The sequence below is a fragment of the Oxyura jamaicensis genome, chromosome 8 (assembly GCF_011077185.1).
Source record: "Oxyura jamaicensis isolate SHBP4307 breed ruddy duck chromosome 8, BPBGC_Ojam_1.0, whole genome shotgun sequence".
Taxonomy (NCBI): Eukaryota; Metazoa; Chordata; class Aves; order Anseriformes; family Anatidae; genus Oxyura; species Oxyura jamaicensis.
This window is the reverse complement of record NC_048900.1, coordinates 9,904,613-9,929,245: the sequence shown is the minus strand read 5'-3', so window position 1 is coordinate 9,929,245 and position 24,633 is coordinate 9,904,613. Positions and strand designations below refer to the sequence as shown.

The window sequence follows — 24,633 nt, the reverse complement described above, 5'->3', positions numbered from 1 at the left end:
ACCCCACAACTTTTATCTCAACCTTCCACAAATTTCTCAGCTAGGGAAATAATGACCAACTTTGAAAGCTGATCAGGCTATTATTAAAATAAAAGCAAAGACTATACTAAAGCATATGCTAAAGCATACAAATTCTGTTTTAAGCAAACAAAATGAAGTGTTTACTGTCTTTTGTGCTTCTCTGGTGACTGGTCATCTTACCTACCTATCAACTTGTAGTGACATTGTAAATCCAACAATTGCATGGGGAAAAAGAAGAACGCTTTACTATGCATACAGCTAAAGGCTTCTCCTAAGCAAATATAAAGATTTTAATAGTAAATTATGCCCTCAAATTTCATGGGGCTTGGGAAAAGCTGTTTATACTGCTCTTAACACTTCTTTCCATGCCTGCATGTAAGACTCAAACATCAAGACTCAAATTACGATTACACTTCACTGGGTAATGCAGGAAACACTATGTGAAGTAAAAGGTAAACCAGAATAAGGAGGAAAGTCGGCTCCCCAGTAACATGGAAAACAGACTAGAGGGAAGTTGGGCCAGATCTTCAGTGGGTATGAACTGGCAGGCAGCCAACGACAATGATGCTACTTTATACTTGCTTAACCTCTACCCTTCAAGTTTTTTTCCACACCATCCTTATTTTTGCAAATTGCATTTGTGCTAAGATAAAGCATCAGTTAAGGTAAATCCTTACATTCTGTAGCAACCATAGTTTATTTCCTGGTATTTGTTAATATTACTAGCTTATTTGAAAATGAGACAGCTACAGTAGCAGCCAAAGCCTTCTGTTTTTCGGGGGAAAGACACTATGCACTCTTCTTTCTTTCCCCTTTTTTCAAAGATCCCCTGTGTTGCAGTATCATTTCTGATGCCCAAAGAATATTGCGGCTATCACACAGTGACAGCACTGCTTCTGTTTCTGGATTGCCAAAAATGATCAAAAAGACCTAGGCACTCAACCCAAAGTGTGAAAAACACATAAAACTCAAATCAATTTATTTTTTCTGAATTAACTCACTCACCAAATCAGTTTCCCAAAGCATGTTCCATATGGAAGATTTCATGACACACAGAAGGAAAAGACAGCTATAGTTTCAAAAAGAAGAGCCAAATTTCAATTTTCTTGCTCCACAGATAACTGACCCATCATCCCGGAATTCCCTTGTTCCTACCGGCAACTCAGGGAACAGAGAGGGGAAGCTCACAGGCATAGTAAGAAAGCCCTTTTCAATTGTGAATGAACAGGGAAAAAAAATAGTTCTACTAACTTGGAGATGAAAATAAACTATACAACTAAACTTAAAAGTGCGCAACTGAACCAGCGTTTAAGGCTTTAATAGTATATTCCTTTTCTTTAAGTTTTGTTTCCCTTTTAATTTCACAGAAGGTACAGCATTTCAGGCTGATTTCCAGAAGTTTGTCCGTCCTAAATTTCCCCGTGGAAGCACTTGAGTGAAAAAAAAAAAAAGTAGAAACGTCCCACTTCTATCAGTTCTCATGTAAAACTGTGGCAACTCATGATCCAAAGAACCAGATGCTTCAGGAAAATCAAGAGGTGCTTGTTCTTTAGCACAGTCACAATGATTTAAAGCAAATTTTTAATATCGTGCTTAATTAGGAAGCATAGAGCCTATTGGAAACTTGATTGGAAACTGTGCATAACTACTTTGTCTAAAATTAGGAAGAGAACAGATTCAACAGCTGCAATGCTATGAACACTAAGCATCATCTTGCAGGCTAATGATGGTGTAAAAAGGTAGGAAGTGACAGACTGAAAAAATCCACCAATACGCCAAATGCCATCCTGTTGCACTGAGGCTTCATTCCCAAAAATATAAACTGGCAGCTATTGACTATGACTTGAACATGCCAGTATCAAAATCACCTTTTTGTTTTGTTTTACACTCATCTGAACAATGATGAATAAAGCCATAGGTCAGTCATTGCTTAGAAACACGGCTGCAAAAATTTCAAACCCTGCCTAGTACCTGGCCGAAGAACAACTTTCCAAAGCATAGAAACGATACCTTTTTTGCTATTTGTGACCACAGCTGAAGGCCACACATGAAAAAGCAGACACTGCAAGAAAGACTTCCTTATGGGTTGGTACAGTAGGCATCAATTATTCCCCTAACCAGAAAAAGCAAGAGAAAGAAAAGAAAAAAGGTCTTTGCCAAATGTGTTCATAAAAATCACCAAAGTTTTGGTGGGGTGCCAGAAAGTTGTGGCCTACAAACGCTAGTAGTTTTGAGCATCAAGCATTTTATGACTGAAGGTGGAATAGCCAAATGCCTGAAGCAGTAAGGGCAGCCCTGGAAAATAATGGCCTAGTCATTATGGATTCTTCTGGTATTTATGGCAATAAAACATGAATCATAATGAACTCATTGGATATTAAATGTGGGGGTCACAAGTACTTTGATAGGATTTCCAAAAGAATTTGCCATTAATTAACCAAATAATTATTTGAAAGTGTTACTGAATTATCCTTAGTTCTTATACAGCCATTCCAGAGAAATTGGTCATTCCCAGCTGAGTGCAGTTAATGCCTTAACAAACCGGTCATTAACTGCAGTTACTGATTTTGTTGGAATTATTGTGTTATAAAATACACTCAACAGTTTATAGAAACAATACTTAGATTTTTTTTGCAGCTGTAGTTCAGCTGGAGCAGCTGGGATGGAAAAATATCAGGTCCCTCGGGCTGTTTTCACAACTAGTTTTCTGCAAATTAGAGAGGGAAATAAATACACGATGGGTTCTGAGTTCAAAATAGCTTCAGATTTTTAGCCTTTGAACATTAATAAGAAGCCATGGGCCAGTTCTGTGGACCAGCGCCTGAATCCTATGTTTCGTTCTTACTGAGGTTAAAGATCGAATGGTACCAGTAGCAGAAGCTAAAGAAAAAATGATTTCTTGGTAACAAAATCTGGTCCTAACATTATAGTTGAGTTTGTGAACTTGAAATGAAGAGATCCTCCGTTTGCTCCACAATAACAAAAGAGAAAGCCTAAAGCTGTAAAACTGAAATGCCAATTTGAGTTTCAGAAGTAACATTCAGCTTTCAAATGCTAAAGTAACAATGAGGATATAAATTATGGATTAAATTATTCAAATGTAAGAGTATCAGTAATTCAAGTAGCCATCACTTCTAATGGAATCATCAATGCCTCCACTTCAGATATGAAATATACCCAATCCAACTCACATGCAAAACATTAACTACACTAAATCAAAACCAGAACCCAAAAGAATTATCTCTTAAAATGGCGGAGCGAATCTTTGTTTCAGCTTCAAATTCTGATACTCTTAAGTCAAAGCTGTTTCAAAAGTAGGCAAATAATAAATGTAGGCAGATGGAAACGTAACAAACTGAACATCTTATCCATACGCTGTCTCACACTGCTGTCAAAACCTCATTTACATTGAAGTTAAGAGTTCGTTTGTATGTATCATAATTAATAGGGATCTTGGGGGGAAAGTGATAAAAAGGTAACTCAGTTTTTCTCTGTCCAGTACAATTCCTTGCAATCAACTCTGAAACAGTTGGGCTAAGTTGCTCCACATGTGGTTTAGACACACACTGGTTTGATTTACATATTTAAATGTAAATCATTTTGGATATATCAGTTTGTTTTATCAAGAGAACCTGAAAGAAATTGCAAGTCTGCTCATACTCAAAAAGACTAGGCTATGTAAATAATGCTGTAATATTAATTATTAACTAATAACCCTTCTTGTGCCACCTTTGTTGTGTTTGAAATTGGTTTCCTACCATAAACCTACCTTAAAATCCAGATTTGTGTCCTCCCTTCCCCCATCCCTCCCCAACAAGCTAAGCACATGCCACATCTGAAATATGGATACACTTTTTTTTCTAGGAAACAAAGAAGGAACTATAATGGTAATTTCTAAGCCGACGAACTAATAAATGACTAATTTTGGTTATTTAATGTTACAGCTACAGACAAAAATGAAGCTGCACATCTGGAGCACTAGACTCAATTTCTTTGCTTTGAACTCTACACAAAAGTCAGACTGAAAAATACAAAGTAAGCTCCTCACCCACAGTATTGCTACTTAGATAAGCAGAAAAAGCACAGCCACTGAGCAGTACACTATATGCTGCTAAATTTAGATACATCCTTTATTGAAACTTACCTTGCTTGAGGTTTAAATTGGATATCAGAAAGAACATCTTTATGGAAACATTAGCTAGGCATTGGAACAGGCTGCCTGAGGAAGTGGTAGTCCCCATTCCTGGGGGTATTTAAGAAATGTGTGGATGTGGTGCTTAGGGTCATGGTTTAGCAGTGGACTTGGTAGTGCTAGGTAGATGGCTGGCCTTGATGATCTTAAGGGTCTTCTCCAACCTAAACGATTCTGATTCTAAGAGTAGAAGTGCCCTAGCCTTAAGGCGATTCTCCAGGAAACTAGAGTTGGTTGGTCCTGTTCTGTCATGCTTTAGGCATCCAAGTTGTGCCCTGTAAAGCTTTCAGATGTAAACAGTTCATGTAGAAGACTAGGTTACTTTCTACTGATACATATTAATTTGCTCTTGAAATTATGCAAAGAAACAACTAAAAGAATTCACTTAATTAAGCAGTCACATATTGTAAGCTCCACAGTAGAAATACATGCTCAGGGGATCCTTTGCATTCATTAGATTTTCAAATCTGCAAAATCTCAGCCTCCTCATCTTTAGACTGCTGCCATCTTTCCACTCTTGCCCTTGTTCCTGCCATAAGCATTTCTATTTTTCAGTCACCTCCCATGAAGTTTGCTTCTTCTTCCACTCACCTGAAGTCATAGGCTTAGTATTAAGATCAGCAACATTCCACCTGTAATACCCATAAAATGGCAATACACTTTGTTTCTAACTCAACAGTACTAAAATAGAGTCAAAATTCTTAGACAATAGTCCTTAAAAACTCGCAAGCATATAGAGAAATGGTATGAATTTCAGTTATTCCTTCCTGATAAATCACTACAATTTGCCAGTAGCATGAAGTAGGGATGTAGGGAAGGCTTTTAGCATAAAAATAGAGTTTGTTGGGATTCTATTTCTGCTTCAAAGACAGTACTGATACTGAAGAATCCCTGCTTTGTTTTATATTCCTGTGTCTGAAGCTAGTTCTTCTTTAGTAATACTAAAGTTGCCTGTCTAAATCACCCACTCCCCTTAAGTCAGACATGCTACTTTTATTTGGACATCTAATCGGAAATTAGAAGTTGAATGCTAAAGAGGGTTTTTCTGTTGTTTTTGTTTGTTTTAAAAATGATGGCCATATTTACCACAAATGATAAAAAAAAAAGAGCTACCATTAAAATAAATCCCTAAATAATTACTGCTTTCCAACAGACTGATCCCTGTAGCTGAACTGTTACTTAATGTGCTACAGCCAGCCTCCACTATAAAGGAATGGAGACACCCCAGGCAATATTCACACAACAAGGATTGGAACCAGCTGCTACAGAGCCACCTTAGAAAAAAAAGGTTTCTCAATTTAATTGGGAAAACAGGAGGAAGCATAAATTTTACTGCCATTAATAACTTCAAGCAATCCCGATATGACTTTACCTCACCCTGATGGCTGGACATGTGCTTTTTGTTAGGGTCTTTGCCACATCTGACCCCTATTGTTTGCTCACTTGATCAGGTAAGAAAATGTATGTTTCTTTATAGGATAAACGAGGCCTATTAAAATCAGAAAAAACACTGCAGTAGCCTATAAGAAGCTCCATTTTCCAACAGATGTGTGAAGCTCCATAATAAGTTCATTACAAAAAGGCCAAGTGAACTCATAAAGAGAACACATCTACTTTAAGCCTTCTTAAAAGAAACTTTCATAAAAGGAATCGAACATTAAAAAAGCCACAGCACTCCGTTAATTAGAGAGCAAACTACTTCTTGGGTTTTTAAACAGCAGTCAACATACAACACACCTTGGCTGCATACTATTATCAAGACCTGATTGTTAAGAAACCCAACATACAACCGTTTGGCAATTCTTTGATTGCTCATTAAACTTAACTTGCAAGGAACAGAAAAATATCAGAGGAATTTCAGCAGTTTCCAGAAAATCAGAAAATTTGGTATTAGAAAATAAAACACACTCAGTGAATCCAGTGAAAACTCTCTTCAGTAAATCTCAGACTGACAAAGTCACACCCTGCTCTGGCTACCTTCAGCTCAAATAAAGAACTCACACACAGGGAAAATCTAACCTACTTTGGAGTTTGCAAACTGTTGCACAACCCTTAGATTTCTACCTAAGATTAGGTGGCTATCACTTCCACTATGCTGAGACTAAGTCTTGGAACACCAAGAAATTAAGAACATCAGGTCAGGACCCTCACATTAATAAAATATCCAGGCTCAGGACGTGCTGTGACAAGAAAAACTCTACTATTGCTACTTAGGACTGATCACACTGTATTTCAGAGCAACGTATAACAATGACTTCTTGGCTAACGAGAAATCCACAAAGGCAATTTTCTTTCAGTTACAGTAATCTGTACTGGAAAACATAACCCAAGACATTCACAATCTGAAATCTTTTTGAGATGGAACACCTTGGCACTGTGTAACACAACCCCATGAAAAACCCTTCTGCACTCCATGTCCCATCTGAGCTGGATCTGTAACTGGCAGTGTTTTGCAGTCCACCCATTTTTCAGCTCACCAATCTCTGTGTTCCATTAGATCTTGATTTTCAAAAACAGCTTATAATTCTGAGCAACCATGATGAGATCCTTTAGTCTGACTTCCAAGCATATTGGGTTTTCATTCTTTAAACATGGCTTGCGCTGGGAAGTGAAGGGAATGAAAACAGAGCTGCATTTCAAGACAATAAGCATTCAGTACCCCTAAGAACTGTCCAGCAGCTCAAAGGGACAAATGCACATAACACAACATTTTTGCTCCCTGCACACAGCCAGAGCTACTCCTTCAAGGAAACCTGCCCTGCTCATTTTTACCTCTTGAGGAAGCATCACAGCTCCCACTGTCAGAGCTTCCACACCCTCTCCAAATGGTGGAAATGCTAGGGAATGAACACCTCACACAGGAGGACACAAACTCCAATAGTGCTTGCCACACCTACTGCCAGGAGCTTCTTCTGAACAGGAGTCCACCAAGAAGAGACTGCAGCCTGCCATCACACGCACAGCAGCACTCAGCTGGTTCTGTTGTACAAGCTGCCTGCTGTTCTCATGGAGAATGGAGAACTATTTGTCTCACTTCACAAACGCTAAGAAACCACTCAGACACAACACAAAATAGCACCCTCATTAGAAGAATGTGAATCACAAGCTGTGCATGTATTTAAGAGCTGTACTAAAAATTTTGCATTTGGTTTGGCCAGTTAACTGAAAAACAAAGTGGATTCGGTCCAGACAAGAAGTTGTTTTATTCTTCCTTGTAGACAATGTTTTTCTCCTTTTTGCTGCCAGGGCATTTACTTTAGAAACCAATCACACAGGGTTAGGATTATGGAAAAGGGTAACATTTCCTTTTTGTCCAACACTGGAACAATGCTCACAGGGATTAAGAAAACAAATTCAGATCCTTCCTTTAAAAGTTCAGCTCTACACTTCACCCTTTCAATGACAACACTTTCCACAAGCAAATAAACTAGCCAAAATCTACTGTACTTGGAGCAAGTCACTCGTACGCTCCGCTTGAATTATGCCATGCAAAGCAAAATGAGAGCAGTGCAAGAGCAAAGCAAACTTCCACACAATATTCTGTAATGTACAGCTTTCGTCTCTCTTTCCAAGGTGATGATTAGAGGGCACTGAATCTGTGTTTTTCACATCTCAGGCAAGCAAATAATTTAACCGCTTGTTGAATTTACCCAAATTCTCACCTTATTCCACTTGAAACTATACTTCTGGTACACAAAACAATCACTTGGTTAATGTATAAAAAAGAAAGATCACTAAAAACAATTTTTAAGCATTTAAGCAAGGCCAGCAGCACAAAAGAAAATTCTCAGCAAGGCCCTGGTGACCACCAAGCACAAGATTTTATTAAAGAAGTGAAGTCACATGAATCAACAAAATCTCTTTCCATACCTCTTCAAGTAGTTTGTGTATGGAAAAACCTGAATACAACAGGCTACATCCCATAGGCCTCCACAGCTCTGCTCCAGCTTCTGATCAGCAAGTCTGAAGCCAGATTTCCCTCAACTGCACCCAGTTCTTTGAGATTGAGCATAACAAAGATCAGCTGTAGTTGATTAACTTGGGTGCCTGGAGGGAACAAGAGGAGTTTTGTCACATACAATACTTCAGACTTGTGAAGAGAAGCCGCGAAAACTAGCAAGTAGTGTTGACTGGCAAAGCTAAATGGGGAAGCAGGCATTGGCAATATTAAAAAGAAAAGGCTAATTAAAATGGAAACAAAACTAAGCAGAATTTCTCATGTCTATGCTTTCAACAGCAGCTTCAACGTGCTGGAAAGAGAGGCAAAGATGGTCCCTCTCCGATATATTCATGCCATACTTTGTCCATTCCTTTGCTAGCTCAGCTGAAGCCATTCCACCTCTTCCACTTTCAGACTCAAGCTACGTTTAGAGCCCTTCTGCTCCCAAGCCACCACGAGTCCCTTGGCAAAGCTGCACATGCTCCAGGACTGCAGACTGTCAAAGAAAGCCATCTCAGTGCTCAGTCCTAAACTTCTGCCTAACAAATTCTGTCCTTTCCTTCTGTGCAATCTCAGCTCTCCCCTTAAACACCTACTACACTTAATTTATACTCATCTCAAACCCAGCGCTAAAGACTGAAAGGCACAGCACGCACAAATGTTAAATTTCAGTAGGCTGAGTCAACAAACTTGACCTCTTGGCATTAGGATCTGTATGGTAACTTGTCAACAGCTGCTGAGATGTGTTAGCACTTTAAGGTGACCTGCAAATGTAAGCCGAAGGGTACTGACTTGAATAATGTGTGTTTAACGCCCAAGTAACCTGCATAAAAGGGGCAACTGGCACATGATTATTTTATTATTAAGGTTACAGCCTTCCTTGAGCCAGGATACACAAAGTGATGAGTTTGAGAATTATATAAATCGCCGTATCAACACAGGTCTCGCGAAGCACAGAGCTGACTTAGAAAACAAAGTAATAGACAATATTTCCACCTACATTTTCTAATTAGCACACCACAAAGTAAGTATCAAATGATTCTACAGGGGGGAGTTAGGTCAGACTGCACTTGCCTCCAACCACAAAAAAGTGGGTTTAAAACTTCCAACTCAAGGAAAGAAGGACTGTCCACGGAGTCAAGTACTTCCAGAAGCTTCACTGCCTGTGCTAGCAAAACTTGCCATAGATCTCCTTAACAGCCACTTCAGGAACAGACTGTGATTCTAGCAGCCAGACCTTCTGAAGAGGCCTATGCTCAAGTCCAACCGAATGGCATTTGAAGAGAAATTCTCCTCTCCACATTAGAATCAGACACTAGAGAGCAGATATCTAGCTGCTGAGTTCAGCCTGACTCTAGTATCGAATGGGGGATTCCTGGGAGCAGGGACTTCGGTGATTTGAGTTATGCCATTGCTTGGGGTGACTTGTACCCAGAAACCATCATCCAAGCTGAACCAGACTACCTAGCAAGACCCCTCTCAAATGAGAGAAAATATATTTTCTGACCAGCTTTCACTTCTCAGTCTACTTAACTGTCACCGTCACCAGGACAAGGAAAAAAAAGTATAAAGAGGGATTCCAAATGCCATTTTTCTTCATCCTAGCTTAGCTCAGAGGAGGATATTAAGTAAAAACATGATTGTGAGACAAAAAGCATAGAAAGATCTAAGGAACTTCAGAATATATCAGATAGCCACTACATTAATCACTGGCAGGAGTAAGGTTTCCAAATCAGTGTAAGTTTTCATGGTATTAATTTGTATACTAAACAGCAATAAGGCCATGCTGAGGCTGATTGTAAAACTGAGAAAGCAAATAATCCTTAGAGACTACACAAAGGTAGAGGAGAAAGCTCAGTTTCACTACTGCATTCCACTTGTTCCACTACATCTGGATACACCAGCTGTGCTGGATTGAATATATCCCAAACCCAACAAATCACAGAAAACTTAAACGATGTCTTGCAGTGTTTTATGCATTTAGGGCTCCACAATACAAGATCCTCAACTCCCACTTAAAAATGAGCACTCAGCAATCCTTACAGCCAAATCATACTCAACATTTTTGTAAATCTACCGGAGCAGCTTCTAGATAGCATCAGCCAAAGAACATACAGGGAGTAATAAAAGCTCTGTCTTGAGAGCTCCAGTACACAGAAGTGATCAGATAATCCTCTGCTTTTTCTGGCCTCCTTATTGACTCCATAGATTTCCCCTATGGGCAACAAAAAGTTTTGCTTGCATCAGAAGTATGCACGTGATCGTAACATAAATTAGACTGTCAAGCTGAAAGTCTAAAAATCAGTACTGTCTAGAGTTGAGGCTGACAATGCTAGGAAGCTTCTAATCTTTTTATTTAGACCACTATGTCAACGTGAGGCAGAACATAAAATCAGCTTCATAAAAACCAGAGGTGGCTGGTAGCTTCATCAACTAAGCTCCCTGAAGTGGTTGGCTATTTTTCCTAGGTGCTCCTCTAATATTACAAGCATCACCCATGTGTCAGCTCAAATGATTCTCAGTTAGCTATCAAAGCTATTTTTGAAGACCAGAAGACTCATTCAAGAGCGTAAGAGACCCTCGGAATAAATCTACTGGGAACTGCATTATTTTAGACTTCCATCTAAACCTGCATCTGGAAAGATGATTTGAATGATAAAAAGTTGGGTGCGGTGAGAGTTCCTTGGCAAAGAAAGAAGCGACCCAGCAATTTTTAGGCACGCTACATCATGATGCGAACAGCTTTGCTATCCCTGCTGAAATGTCTGTGTTGGAACAAAACATACCTAGGAGCGCAGTGAGTTTGGGGAGCAGACCAACTTGCACCATTTTATTTCTCAGGCCTGTGTCAAACGAGAGATTTAGTAAGAGTCGAAGAGTGATGTTCAGCAAGTCTTCATGTTCACAAGGTACCATTTTCACAAGTTTTTCAACAATATCCATTTCCACCTGTATATCAAGAAAAAGAAAAACCCATAATCCATCCAAACTTAGCTTTGTCGTCAAGGTAAAAGGCCTCTCAGTGTGCTACAGATTCACATGCAAGCATGTACACATGGACATGCAATCTGTACTCACAACAGTAACCATCAATACATTTTCATCTCAAGCAGCTTCACTTACATCTTCCTGGTTGAAGTACTCTAAATTGGTTTACTATGTAATGCTGATTTTAAAAAATCAGCCAAACAAGTCAGATGCCTTGGAAATATTCTCCATGATTAGAATACTGTAAGAATGTCATCTAAAGAAGTCACTAGCAAGACTAGATGGGGGGGAAAGGAAGGCATACATGGAGAGTGGTGAACCCATTTAAGTGGGAGCAACCCTGGAACAACTGACATTAAATTAAAAGAGATACCCCACCAAACAAACAAAAAAAAATAATAATTAAAAAAAAAACAACACAGAATTGGCATCCAAAAAGAGCTTGAGACCTTTCCATATGAATTTGAAATGAACCCCCTAGCCAGAGCTTTGCATGTGCTCTCAGAAAAGGCATGAGCTTTCCTGTATGTTAATTTAATAGAAGTATGAAAGTCATCTTGAAACATGTATCACTTTCAAATTAAAAAGTGGAATCCAGGAACTGAGAAGTGGTATCAGATCCTGAAATCATGTTCACATTACCAGCCAGAAAAGACATCTGAGCATTGACTGGCAAGACTTCAGAAAGCTTTTTATCATCTTTTAAACATCGTTTCTCTGCTTTTATTTGATAAAAATCTTTTAAAAGCATTCTTTGTCTCCCAGAACCTTCTTTGGCGAGAAGTAGGAACATAAAATTTTGTATTCCTCAAACTTATACATGGATGTAACTGGCCCTCCAGTTACAAATACACAGAGAATTAATTCTAAAAAAAGAAACTACAGCTCTCCTCACATGGCATAGTGCAATAATCAAACAACTGGATACCTTTGATCAAAAACAATCAGATACCAAGAACTCCTACTTGACTGCTCTGAATTTAATACAGCACTTGAATACCAAAGGAAAGAATGTGCTATAAATAAACGGATTATTTAGTTTTACTTAGAAACAGACATTGCACAACTAGTCTTAGCTCATTTTTGCCTTCAATATTTGTGTGTTATAGCCTAATAAAAGTATTAGAACATCTCCTTCATAGGTACCTTCCTTAATAATGCTTTGGAGGGGAAAAAAAAGCATGCATCTTTTATCAGACAAACAGACAGCTGACTTGTAGCATACAAACCTTTTTAAAAGCCTTTTCAAAACATTTCAAACACTATGCAATAAAATAAACTCAACAATTTTGTTTCTTTTGTCTTTCCACTGAATCAGACAGAATGCGTAAAGCATGCCAACAAATAAGTGGGCTGTAGAGCTAAGCCTTATTTTCCTAATAAAGTCCTTCAGGGCACTACACAGCTGTAAAATAAATCTAAGACCAAACACCTGATAAATAGTCTATATTCCTCCAAAACAGATACTTTGCATCTTATTTCTGTTAGGAAATAGGATAGTCCTATATAAATAGGTGGGATACATGTTGTCTATGGTGTTCAATGCATATGCATGTGAGTGATAGTTCTAGTAACAAAGGTGTAATTAATTTTCTATTACATAAATCTTTTAACCTCCTAAACATAACATTAATCTCAGATTACATCTTGGATAAGGAAAATCTATCATTTTTATTTAAATAACTGTCATAAAGGCATAGAAATGAAGGCGTGTATCTACTAAAATCCACTGGGAATTCAGTAAATCAAATACTTGGCTAGCACTTAATGAAGTTTTTTCAGGAAGACAAAAAGTCTACAGTTTCAGAAGTTTGAGATTTCATCTAAAAAAGTTAAAGGCACCTTCCTTCTTAGGAGACCAAGATGACTTAGGAACGTAGTAGACTAGTCTAGCAAACCACAAAAGGTTCACTGTTTTTCCAAGGCAATACATAGTAGAAACAATAATATATTGTCAGAAAAGTCTAGTTTAGGGAAAGGATCACGGACATCTCTAGAGGCATGCGTATGGTAAAATTTTGGGGTGCTAAGTTAAAAATTTGGAACTCCATATATCATATTTTGAGTTAGCTTCAGTCTGTCTGGGATAACAGCCCTTCAGAAATTTTTGCAGCATGTTGTATTTCTTCTTACTAATTTTCTCATAAGGAGAGAGGATAATCAGGGCTACAGAATCAGGGTGGCAAAAGACATATCTCCCTCTTCTTCCACCCACACAAAGTTTTCAGAGACTGCATACAGTTTTCCAACACTGCACTGGAGTACTACGAGCCTTACCATATCGTTTTTGTTCTCCATAAAAATGCTGAGTTTCTTCAGGAAAGATACAACCAGGATAAGGAGCTCAAAATTATCACGGTCCAGTGCTTTCACTAACATATGGACAATGTTCTTGTTTCGCATCTTCAGCTCAGTGCGAGTATCCTCCGCAAGATTCAGGAGCAGGTAAAGCGCAACTAACAAGAGTCCAACATAAATCATACCAACAGGTCAAAGACAATCGAACTAAGTGGGTCTCCACAAACACATTAAGTGCTTAAGACAAGACTTTCAGAAGTATTCCACTCACTTCCCAATGCATTTTAAACTAAATTGACCACGAACGCTTTTTATTCCTGTTTAGAAAGCATGGAAAAAATTAGTTCTAACAGTGGTTTTGTAAAAAAAATCAAATCATAGACTATGATCACTAGAAGCTTTTTTTTTCTTTCAATTCCAATGGGAGCCATTGGAAAGTTTTCCCGGGAAAGCTCTGCCACTCAGACCATTTCAGTCTGACGTTAAGTATATTTGAATACAAAAACTGAGACAGGGTGGAAGGTATTCAACCTGAGTCAGATGAAGGCCATCTTAAAAATAAATAACTCAAACGTATCAAAACAATCAAAAAACCACCACCACCAAACCCAACATCACTAGCAAGGAAAAAGTAAGCTGATCGCTTTTACTGTTTTCTCTAAGACTGACATATCACGTGGAGAATTGTTAGCATACTGTCAATCTGATTAAGTACTTGTCTTCTCCCTATTCTTTGGCAAGATATTCCACATTCATACACACATTCAGTATGTTTAAGTTGTCATGGTTATAACAATCAACTGAAAAAACCCTCTACCCACACTAATCAATAAAGAAATACTTTGCTATTTGGATTCCGTACCTCTGAGTAGCTGTTCCTGCTTGACAACCAGCCCTTGGTATTTCTTATAAGTTTTCTCATAGTCCTTTTTCAGGGTTTGATTTTCAGGATCTTCATCAAGTAAATTGCAGAAGTTAAGGAGTTCAGATATAAGTTACATAGCCTGGATGACCATTGTCATCAGATGTGTTAGTCAGCCAGTAGAAAGACACCACCTCAGCCACAGCTTGCTACACCTGTAATCAGCACTGATTCACCCCCCCGTACTCTCCAAATCTTGGATGCATTATATCTTAATAGTCAGCAAAAATGTTTCTAAATGTATTATCGTATAAGCAGTATGCCTATCTTTTTTCCTTGTGTTGTTCTCATAGCCTTCAAATAATCTCTTCAACAGATTTGAGCTTCTCACTTCCGATTTTTTCTGTATCAACTATTTTATTTCCACTGCTTTCACTGAAGTTGCTCTGTGCAGATCTCGTATAACTCAACAACAGCTATCAAGAGAAGTCTAAAGCCTTCAAGCTGCCCCAGTGTACCAAAAGGATATCAGCTTTCTTCTTTTTAGCAAGTTCTTCCTGCCAAAGCTCATGTCTCTTCAGCTCATGGTCTATGATATTCATACACAAAGCTCCAATTTTGTAGTGTGTGATTATTCCATGAAACTGAGAAAAACTACAACGAAGAAAAAACATCTGAGTAAAAAATAAATGCAAACAAACCCGAAACAGTTTTGGCATCTAGGGTAGCAAGGTCCCAGCGCTGTACCACCTAATTATCCTAAGAAAAAAGTAGGCATTTACTTTTCTGCCTTATTATAGCATGTTTTTATAGGAAAAAAAAATATTTCAAAACAAACAACTCCCCAAAACATGAATATTCTTCCAAGTTTTCAGAAGCACAAGCAAGCTTTTTCACAATTGAGTTGTCAAAGCAAAACAATTTTCAAGAGGAAAATTTAGTCCTTAACATGATAATGTTTAATAGCATGAATTTAAAAGGAAATGTAGAAATAAATGTTTTGCCTTTTTGATTTAACATTATGGACCCAAATGAAAACTTTTTCTTCCTTCTTATGAGATGAAAACTCTGACATCTCCCAGCATTGTTCCAATTCAAAATAAAAACAATTTCATGCATACAGTAGAATGTTTTCCAGTCAGCACTGCTTTCCACATTTGAAGCACTTCAGAGGACCCTCTACTCACAAAAAAATATAATTGAGGTCTAAAATCATGTCACAATGCAAATTCCATTTGAATTATTTTCTAGTCCGGGTATGCTGAAATGCTGGCATATCTCATTAAGAACAAACACTTCATATTTGAATGCTGCTTCTTCCCTGTAAGAATGTTGAAAGAAATACAAGATAGCAACGCAGTCTCTTACCTATAGGTCAAAATTGTTACTATTTTATTCCCAGCTCTACCACACGCTGCCTCACCAAGGAGATTCTTTCTGTGCCTCGGTTCTGTCATTTAACAACTGTGTTCCAAACCCAGAAAAATCTTCCCCGTTTCAGTGAGATGTTGTAATGCAGTGCAAAGAACAAATGAAAAGCACAGATAAAGTTCCAGAAATACACAGGGCCCTGAACTTACCTTGAAAAACAGAAGAAAATATAAATTATATTAGTAGCAAGTTCCACGCTTTGTTTCCAATCTTCCCTCAGCACTCTAGCCAGTGCACCCAGGGCAGTTTCTGAAGGACAACAAGATTTAGATGAGCATTAGCATTTCACCTCCGTCCTTTCATCTCATAAGACAGAATTTGAATACACTTCATTCTATATCATTTTTAATGCATGATTTTCAGATCTATCTCACTGTAATGTGTAACACTGCTCAAAAAATCTGTTTGCAGAGGGTATTAACATAAAGAGTACCCTGAGCGGCCATCCAGATACAAACCCTAAGAGGAGACGACACAAAAATACTGCAACCAAACATTAGTCATCTGAAGTCTGTTACTGACCCTAAGATGCCATGGCCTCTGCCACCCATGTGTTCCATATTACAGTGTGGCCCCTACTGACAACATCAACACATCCACTTCCAAATTCCCCTTAAATTCTACCTAAATGTACAACTACATTTTTTTCATCCATTACTTTCTATTTATGTACTCCCATTCCAATTCTTGGAATAATCTTACTTGCAGAATGGGTAAAGCACATGCTGAAGTCATCACAAACTTGAGGAATGAGGAGGTAGAAGGATCAATAAAATATATAAAGGATGCAAGGAAAAAAAGGACTATATTAACAGGACATCCCCCATTTGGAAGTCTGTTTTGAGTTGTGCTTATCTTTTGTTTGACTTTCCTTTACGCATTACAAGGGCTTTTTTTCATACCTCTGTGGAAAGGAGGCAACAGGAAACGTGTATTTACAAACACATGTTATGTGCTCTGCCACGCACATTTTGAGAGCTACTTCAGTGTGGAATATGCGGACATAATGACACTAATGTCAATGTCTTATAAATTCTAATACTATTTTAAAATGGATCCATCTTAAACAAGAGGAGTATGCTAAATAGTGAAATAAGTGGGTGATGCATCCACATTCAGTTTGTTAATTGTCTTGGAAATCCGACAGCTATTTATGTCAGACTGCAGATCTCATTTTCAAAACACATTTCATCTACAGTCTGATCTTCAGGGTACTACTTTTTTGTTTGTTTGTTTCCAGCACCAGTGCCAACTTAAGATAAAAAATGACTAGGATCAGAAAAAACAGGTGACACCTATTAAGACTTGGAGGATTTCCGGTCTAGAACCACCTAAGAACAACCTAAAATGCATCCATTTGTACAGAGATCTAATTGAAGTTTGACAGCCAGTTTTTATTATGAAATTAAAATCAGTCTGGCATATTACTGAGGACAAGCATAAAGCATTAACTACAGTATATAGCGAACTACAGAAAATCTTAAATGAAAGGTGAACTGCTTTTCCCTCAAGAAAGTACCACAAAAACAACACAGCATTAAGAAAAGTTTAAATCCCTTGTTACCGTTGATAAGCAGTTCTTCCAGATTATCAGGATTCCTAGCGAGCTGCAGGATGAGGGCAGAGCCACGCACCTTGTCGGGAATGTCCTCATACAGTAACTCAATGTACTCATCCATGTCATTGATATTGGCAACTTCATCGATCTGAAAGCAGTCATGAGCAACAGTTTCACAGATAGAGATGTCAGTTCAACACAACTGATCACAACGTTTTTCAGTCACAAGACAAAAGAGTGCACCGCTTTGAGTTAAGATGTTAGGAAAAAATAAAATGAGAAAAAAAAAAAACACATCCAGAATCACTGCCAATGAACACCAGGAAATCTGAGAAGACTTAATTACAAAAAAACAAAGGATGCTCAGACATGACTCCCTGCATCCTGTCCCATGTTCCAGACCTCACTTGCTGTCCTGCTGCGTGCTATAGTTGGGGGGGGAAGTAGGCAAGTCAAATATTTTACCCTTTATGGAGATGATTTTTATTCCATTGTGCAATATTTCTAAACCAAGTTCTTTGTTTAAAAAACAAACAAAAAAATCATTAAGCTTTTCTCCTCCCCACTTATATAACCACTTGTTAGTAAATGTTTTTTTAATTTCTCATCTAGCACCAATATTTACCTCCATGCCTTCAAATGGGGGTGGATCTTTTGGCTTACTGGACTTCTCTTTCTTTTCTATAATGAAAAGACATGGTTGCAGTTAACTTACACACATTCACAGACCAAAACATAATATTCCTACAGTGTACATTCTGGTAAAATCAAGGTCAAAGTTCTCTTGCGTCCAGCTGACCTGTCAGACCAACACTGCTGGGTGCGTCAGGTTTCTGAAACTAACCAGCCCACAGGGAACGAAATAAATCCTCAGATGCCTTTGACTCATCAGTCTAAAGAACCAGTTACAGCCCAGTTAGCTGGGCAGAGAGAGGGCAATAAGCCTTAGTGCAAGTTCAGAGCAACAAAACTCACTTCCACACCTTAACAGCTTTGATTCTGCTTGCACGCGGTGGCAATGCTGCCCTGGGATACACCATGACATGTGTACATAGAATAAAAGAGGGCACAACACCTGAAGCAATCACAAAGCATGTAAGTAACATTAATCTTTGTTTTCAACTCATTCAATGTATTTGAAAGTTCTCAAGTTCTAGAGAACAGAGCTTACCATTTCATGACTGCAAGAAACCTTGCTGCCCATGGCTGAGATAATGCACAATCAGATGCTAAGCATGAAATCGGCCCTTGAGCACAACATTTATCTTAAACTTAAGACACTCAGGATGACCATCAAGATATCTTGGCATCAGAGCAGAGAATTATTGTACTCCGTAACTTGTTCACCAGGAACTTAAGAAGTTCAGACATGAGTATTACGCCAAGCTGCAACACTGTACCAAAGCTCGTCAGGCTGTGGAACTCCTCACCCCACCTTTACAGACAGTGTGAATTCTGCCAAGGAACAGTATGCCCCCTTGCACCAGGTGATGACTGAGATCTCTTTAGATCCTCCTAACAGTCTTTGATGTCACTGCAAGGGCAGATGCAACATGAAGAGGCTGCACCCAACAGTGGAATTTGTTCCTCTCAAGTCTTGCTAAAGCACAGGGCAGCCAGCAATAAACACCAATACTAAGCTTAACCAAAAAAGATATTTTGGTTGGTAACAGGATACTTCTCCACACCCAGACCTCACTCCACGATTGTCATTGTTTCCAAGCATGGTTTAACTAGACATCTTCCCCATTCTCATCTCTGGAGAGTTTGTACATCAAGATGTCAGCTAAGGAAAGCCTCACGCTGCTGTTTTCCATATTGAAGCAACCCAGTCCCAAGCTACTTTGTTCTTGAGTTATTTACCTTTTCCGGCTGAGGCATCTCTGCGATTCTGTAAATAGTACAACAGCTGTTCTACTTCTGCAAGCTTGGAGGGGTGAATGAGCTTGCATTCTTCAACCACCTTTCGAGCCAGAGAAGCAATGTCTGTGTTTGCATTAAGACTCTTTAGCCGAATGCTGCAACAGAGTCAGACAGGTCTCTTCTCAGTTTTTAGATATTCATGTCCTGAGTCCTTTGATTTAAGCTTACACAGTCAGGAATTTGTTGAGGCAGAAATAATCCAGATACCCCCAATGTCTGTGCCGTGGCTTACACCGGTAACATGAAAGCAGCAGTTTTCTACAGGCCTAAAGGGCAGGTAACTGTCAACCCGATTTGACAGAATACACATGTCCATCAGCTGACAAGCAACAACGCCTGCAGCTTAGAAATAAATAGTACAATAGTTCCCTGGATTTTTATAAATAGGGAATATTTTAACACAAAAGAAAAACACCAAATCTAAAATGTAGATACCACAGCAAAATCAGTAGCAGGTAGATTGAAAAAATTGGAGATTTGCAGGCTAAACACTAGAGCATAAGGCTGCCAGAAGGTTCAACGGTACCGCATGCTCCAACATTAGCCATCACTTGAGTAGGAGCCAAACATTTCATTTTTCTGTACCTCAAGTTTCCAGCGTGTAGAATGGGAATAATCACTTTTATTTACAAAACACCTTAAAGTACACAGATGAAAAACAGTTTACAACATGCTTTAGGTGTCATCTCTCCCAGGCACGTTACTTCATGGCTTCTAGACCCTCTGTTAATCTAGTGCTAAATTCTATAAAGATTAAAACCTATCATTTCTTACAGGCTGGTGATACTCTGAGTTACTGAATTTATGGCTTGTAAAACCAGATAAGTTATCAGAACTTATGACCTTACATTTTCTGGCATTCTTTGCGCTCCCCCAGCATGGGGTCTCCCGTCTCTCCCAGAATCGTTGCTTCCACTTCATAGTGAACAATGAGGGCTTTCTCAGACGGATGCACATCTATGTTGCCTCCTTTTACCTTCCTGCCACAAAGGGGAAAAAAATGAATTGCTGATGAATTGAAGCCTCAAAAAAACATGCCAGAATATAGATTATTAACAATGACCCGTTTCCAGTTCTATTCATATCCTTAACCCAAGCATTGCTCTCCTTCCACACCATAGTTCTTCATTTCAGACAGCTGTACCATAGTAGTTCTCAAGCACTGCCTCCAGTATGTACAGCAACACCCAAATCATTGGCCATTCTTAGTCACAGAAGTAAGAGCATTAATATTTAATAAAGTCTCACAGGTCTCTTAAGGAACCACAATAAGGAAAAAGACGTACTTCACAGGGAAGGTGAATTACCCAGCTGATTCCCTCACCAGTATTGCAAAATGTCCCGCTAATGGCATTGACCTAGTGGGACAAGTACCACCGCTTACAACGGAGGATTTTTGCCCAAAGACTGTCTTGGTAGGCATAGCTAAGTCTTGACAGTTCAAAGTATTTGTAATTGATTTTTAATTCCAAATTCACTGTTCTCTCCTGAAGCACACACATCTTCACCTCGCTATGCTTGTTGCCAGGTTTAGGCAATTACCAGATCAGCAGCTGGCATCAATAGGTATAAATCAAGCATGTGTACCTGCTTTACTACAGCAACAGGCAGTTGGGAAAAGCCAGCTGGGTTTGTCACTGCCAAAAGCACCTGTCCTGCTTTCTTCTTTGTGCCAGCAACTCTGGTCACACAGCTACAAGGGCCATATTTGGCTATATTTTCAACTGATGGCAGAACCTCACCCAGAGAAAACAGTTACACGTCTGTCTTTAACCCGACACTTGCCTTTCCCCCTTGGTCCTGCCAATAGAGTACGTACAACTACACCAGAAACCAAGCTGCTAAAAACACTGCAGGTAAAACAAAGTATCCTAGTGTGTTTGGGTTTTGTTTTTAAATCAGATCATGGCAGTGAAGAGATCTACAGGTGGCTGTCTTCACAAGTATCATCATAAGAGAGGTGTCAGCCAGCTGTGGCACAGGGTCGATAAGATCAAAGGAAACTTCTTAAGCCTCACAGAGCTAGAAAAGTTAGTAAATCTGGAGGCAGCCGTTGGTGTAACCACTGGCTATACAAAGTGTTTGGAATGCATGCCTCCATCCACTCAGCTGCTATGGTGTCTGTTTTCCCTTCTGCAGAGATGCAACTGAAAAAAATACCTTTTTCTTAAGATTAATAGCTACCCAAATAACCCCACAAACCACAGAAAGGACTGGGAAACAGAGAGTCTAGTTCAACTACAAGCCTTAAAGACTTAAAGCTACAGGGCAAACAAATATGGCTCACTGCTAAAGAGCAACATCCTCCTTGATGAGACCATAGCACAACTCCATTTATCACTTAACAGTTTTGAAGAGACTTTTTTTTTTCCTTTAACTGTACTTTGAAGCAGATGTTTCATGTCAGTCTGTTCTCATACAAAAGCCTCAAGAGGTCCAGCTTTGCAAGGCAGACAGTTTATGGGAAATCTATTTCAAAAGAAATCAGCTTTCTCTCCTTACAGCCCAAAATATTTCCCCCGTATTTACACCTACCAGGAGACCCTAGCCACAAAACACTCCTCTTGATGGTCAAACCCCTATTAAGTGCTTGCTCATTTTTACAGATAAAAGAAAGGGATCAGTAGAAGACAAACGGGCCTGAAGGAGTTGGGTATAGTTTTACAAGAACTAAGCTGAACTAACAACTCTTCACTGAGAAAAAGGATTTGATCTTCCCATTGTTTCCCTGGTCCTGGCAGTCACCTTGGTTCAGCACGAGTGATCATCAAACCCTTCCACAGCCACTTCCAGCAATCCAACAGAAAACTCATTATATTTGGGGCAGAGGGAGTTTTTCCACTTTTACTCGACTAAAGTGCTCTGTAGAAAGGGAATAACACTTCCTAGCTATGAGCAGGGATAAGAAGGAAGCCTTGAGACCTCCTTTTGGCAGCAGTAAACCACTGATGAGCTTAGCTACCAGCAGAACCTTGGCCTAAGACTGCTTAAACAGTTTCAGCATTTCCTGTGTTTTTTCCGCTTACGAGGGACAGATGGGTAAGCTGGTCAAGTTACAGCTGCAGAGATTTTCTGTCCTCTCGTCCTGATAACCACGCTCACTGTCTGAGCTACTTCCTGGCTAAGTGATTCACAAATCAATTCACATCTAACCTTCCGTTCTGAAAAACCTTACCTTGTGAACTGCCTGGAGACCTATGCTGAAGTGCACCACGCTGCCACTAAACCTGTGTCCTGTTTGGAGATCACTGCATTCAGATTGCCAGCATCATCCAAAAATAAATAAATCCTGATTTAAAGAACTCCCCCAGTCAACAAACATCTACTTTACTGATTTTTCTGTCCATCTTCAGTTCGCAAGCATCCAGTAATTTCATAAAACATTTAAACATACAGACATCCTCGCAGCTGGTGGAAGCAGCAATGCACTGGGGAACTCCTGCACACATCAGCCTGTCCTCCCCCTTCACCACCTGCTTTGTCAACAAGAATCCCACTCTATTAAAGGTTTAAAAGAGGAAGGCCTTTGCTACAGACAAAAGCTGTGCCAGCTGAGCTCACATAGCCAAAGCCAGTGTGTGAATGCCCTTCATTGACTAATTTCTTCAGGGGGAAAAAGCAAAACCAAGCTATCCTAATTAAAAGTGGCACAAATCACGCACGTGGATAAGGCTGAAATCCAATAACAAATCCTAGCGAGTCCGATGGTGGAAGGGGGGCTGCTCATGGAGGACGACAAAGGGAAACAGAGACCAGAGAAACTCCAGACTTGCACACAAGCCTGGTCACATTAAACAGCACTTCAGCTGTTCTTTGGGTTGCTCTCTAAAAAGAGAAATAACGATGCTTGTCGAAGTGGTAACTACATAAAGAAGATTCCTGCAAGGTCACATAAGATGGCACAAACAGAATATGCAAGGCTAGAAATGGGTACTGCTGTGACACTGCAGCTATTTCCTTACAGGCAGCCCTTTGAATTTTACCTGTTATCACATTTATATACCACAATGTCATCTAACATCATCTAATGTTCATCAAAAGATATCAGGAGTTTTTTCCACCATTTCCAATTAAAGATCTTAATATGTGGCATACTGGGAAAGAAGGCAAAACCCAGACTGCCTAACAGCAACTTCTACAAATACTACTGAATACCACAGGAAGGAAAGGGAAGATTTCAGGAACTCCACAGAATTCAAGTGTGATGGGTAAAATCACCCACATGGTGAGAGAAAGTGACACTGTTCACACATCAAGTCTAAAAGAGGCTTTGGAGGCATGACATCTTGCAGGTTTGCTAGCCAGTGCTTTTGCTCTGAAACAACTGATAGAGATCTAATGTTTGCCTATTGGATGCCTAATTTGTAGGCTGACTAGCCTCACTGGAAAATAGAGGAAGGCACCAGTCATCCATCACATACCTAACATCAAGTGCAGATCACCCGGTGTATATGTCGTGGTGACCCTTCAAGAACATCTTTCCACCCACTCTCTCTTCTTAGCCATGCTGAGCCCATTGAGCCTTCCTCCCCCTCCACGACCCATCCCTAGCTTTTCCTTACTCTCAGTTCTCAGTATGTCACTTTGCCATCTTCAGGCCTCAACTCACACTCTGCTTCCCCTCCTCCAGACACAACCTACCCCACAACCAATGCCACCTGCTCGCACCCCCTCCAACAATCCTCCTTCTCACCCTTTTATCCCTCACCTTGTCACCCCATCCTTTCCTCACAATCTGCTTCTACATGGACTCACACCACAACTCACTTCTCACAATACTCATCCTCCCACCCTCAGTTTATCATCCCACAAAACACTTGTTTTCCCCCTTACTACCTGACGTTATGATTACCTCAATCTGCCGTGCCACGCTCTAACATCTCCTCCAAACCATTTTATCTCTCCGTTGCAACCTGAATGTGCCCTTACTGCCCAGTATCCCCCCGCCACCTGCATCCACCATTCCCCACCATAAGCACCTGCCTCATCCTAGACCCTAGAAACCTCCCTACTCATCTCCTAATAGCATCCGCTCATCTTTGTGCTTGCTTCAACCCAAACACACGCCACAGTGACACCACGGTCATCCTGAAGCAGGGCATCTCTCCAAAATACAGCCTGCCTCCTAATAGTTGCCACCAGCATGCTGCCCATCCCAAACCCTGCTCACAACCTTCAACCCCCCCTAACCCAGCCTCTGCCAAGCCCCTGCCCACCAGGCATCACCCCTCAGCTTGCCCCAAAGCCGCCAGCTCCCCTTTCCAAATCATTCACCCACCCCCATCGCCCCAAAGCCTCCTGCCCATTTTCCTCCCCACCCCACGACCTCCAACCACCTCCCAAACCTCAGTCCCGAAACCCTCCCCCCCAAACCGCTCATCTCCCCACGCACAACGCCCTTTCCCTCATTCTCACCCACA

At 39.8% G+C, this 24,633-nt stretch overlaps 1 protein-coding gene across 1 annotated transcript in view; it reads right to left on the bottom strand.

The window, feature by feature from the left end:
- KIFAP3 (kinesin associated protein 3) overlaps nt 1–24,633 on the bottom strand; it is a 66,275-nt gene that overhangs the window by 41,205 nt on the left and 437 nt on the right. Inside the window, exons 2-10 of the mRNA XM_035332604.1 lie at nt 20,062–20,193; nt 19,154–19,308; nt 17,916–17,971; nt 17,297–17,438; nt 15,882–15,981; nt 14,831–14,955; nt 14,302–14,400; nt 13,419–13,597; nt 10,940–11,102 (exon numbers count right to left, since the gene is read on the bottom strand). Of these exons, the coding sequence (XP_035188495.1) occupies nt 10,940–11,102; nt 13,419–13,597; nt 14,302–14,400; nt 14,831–14,955; nt 15,882–15,981; nt 17,297–17,438; nt 17,916–17,971; nt 19,154–19,308; nt 20,062–20,193 (1,151 nt within the window). The remainder of the gene's footprint in view (nt 1–10,939; nt 11,103–13,418; nt 13,598–14,301; nt 14,401–14,830; nt 14,956–15,881; nt 15,982–17,296; nt 17,439–17,915; nt 17,972–19,153; nt 19,309–20,061; nt 20,194–24,633) is intronic.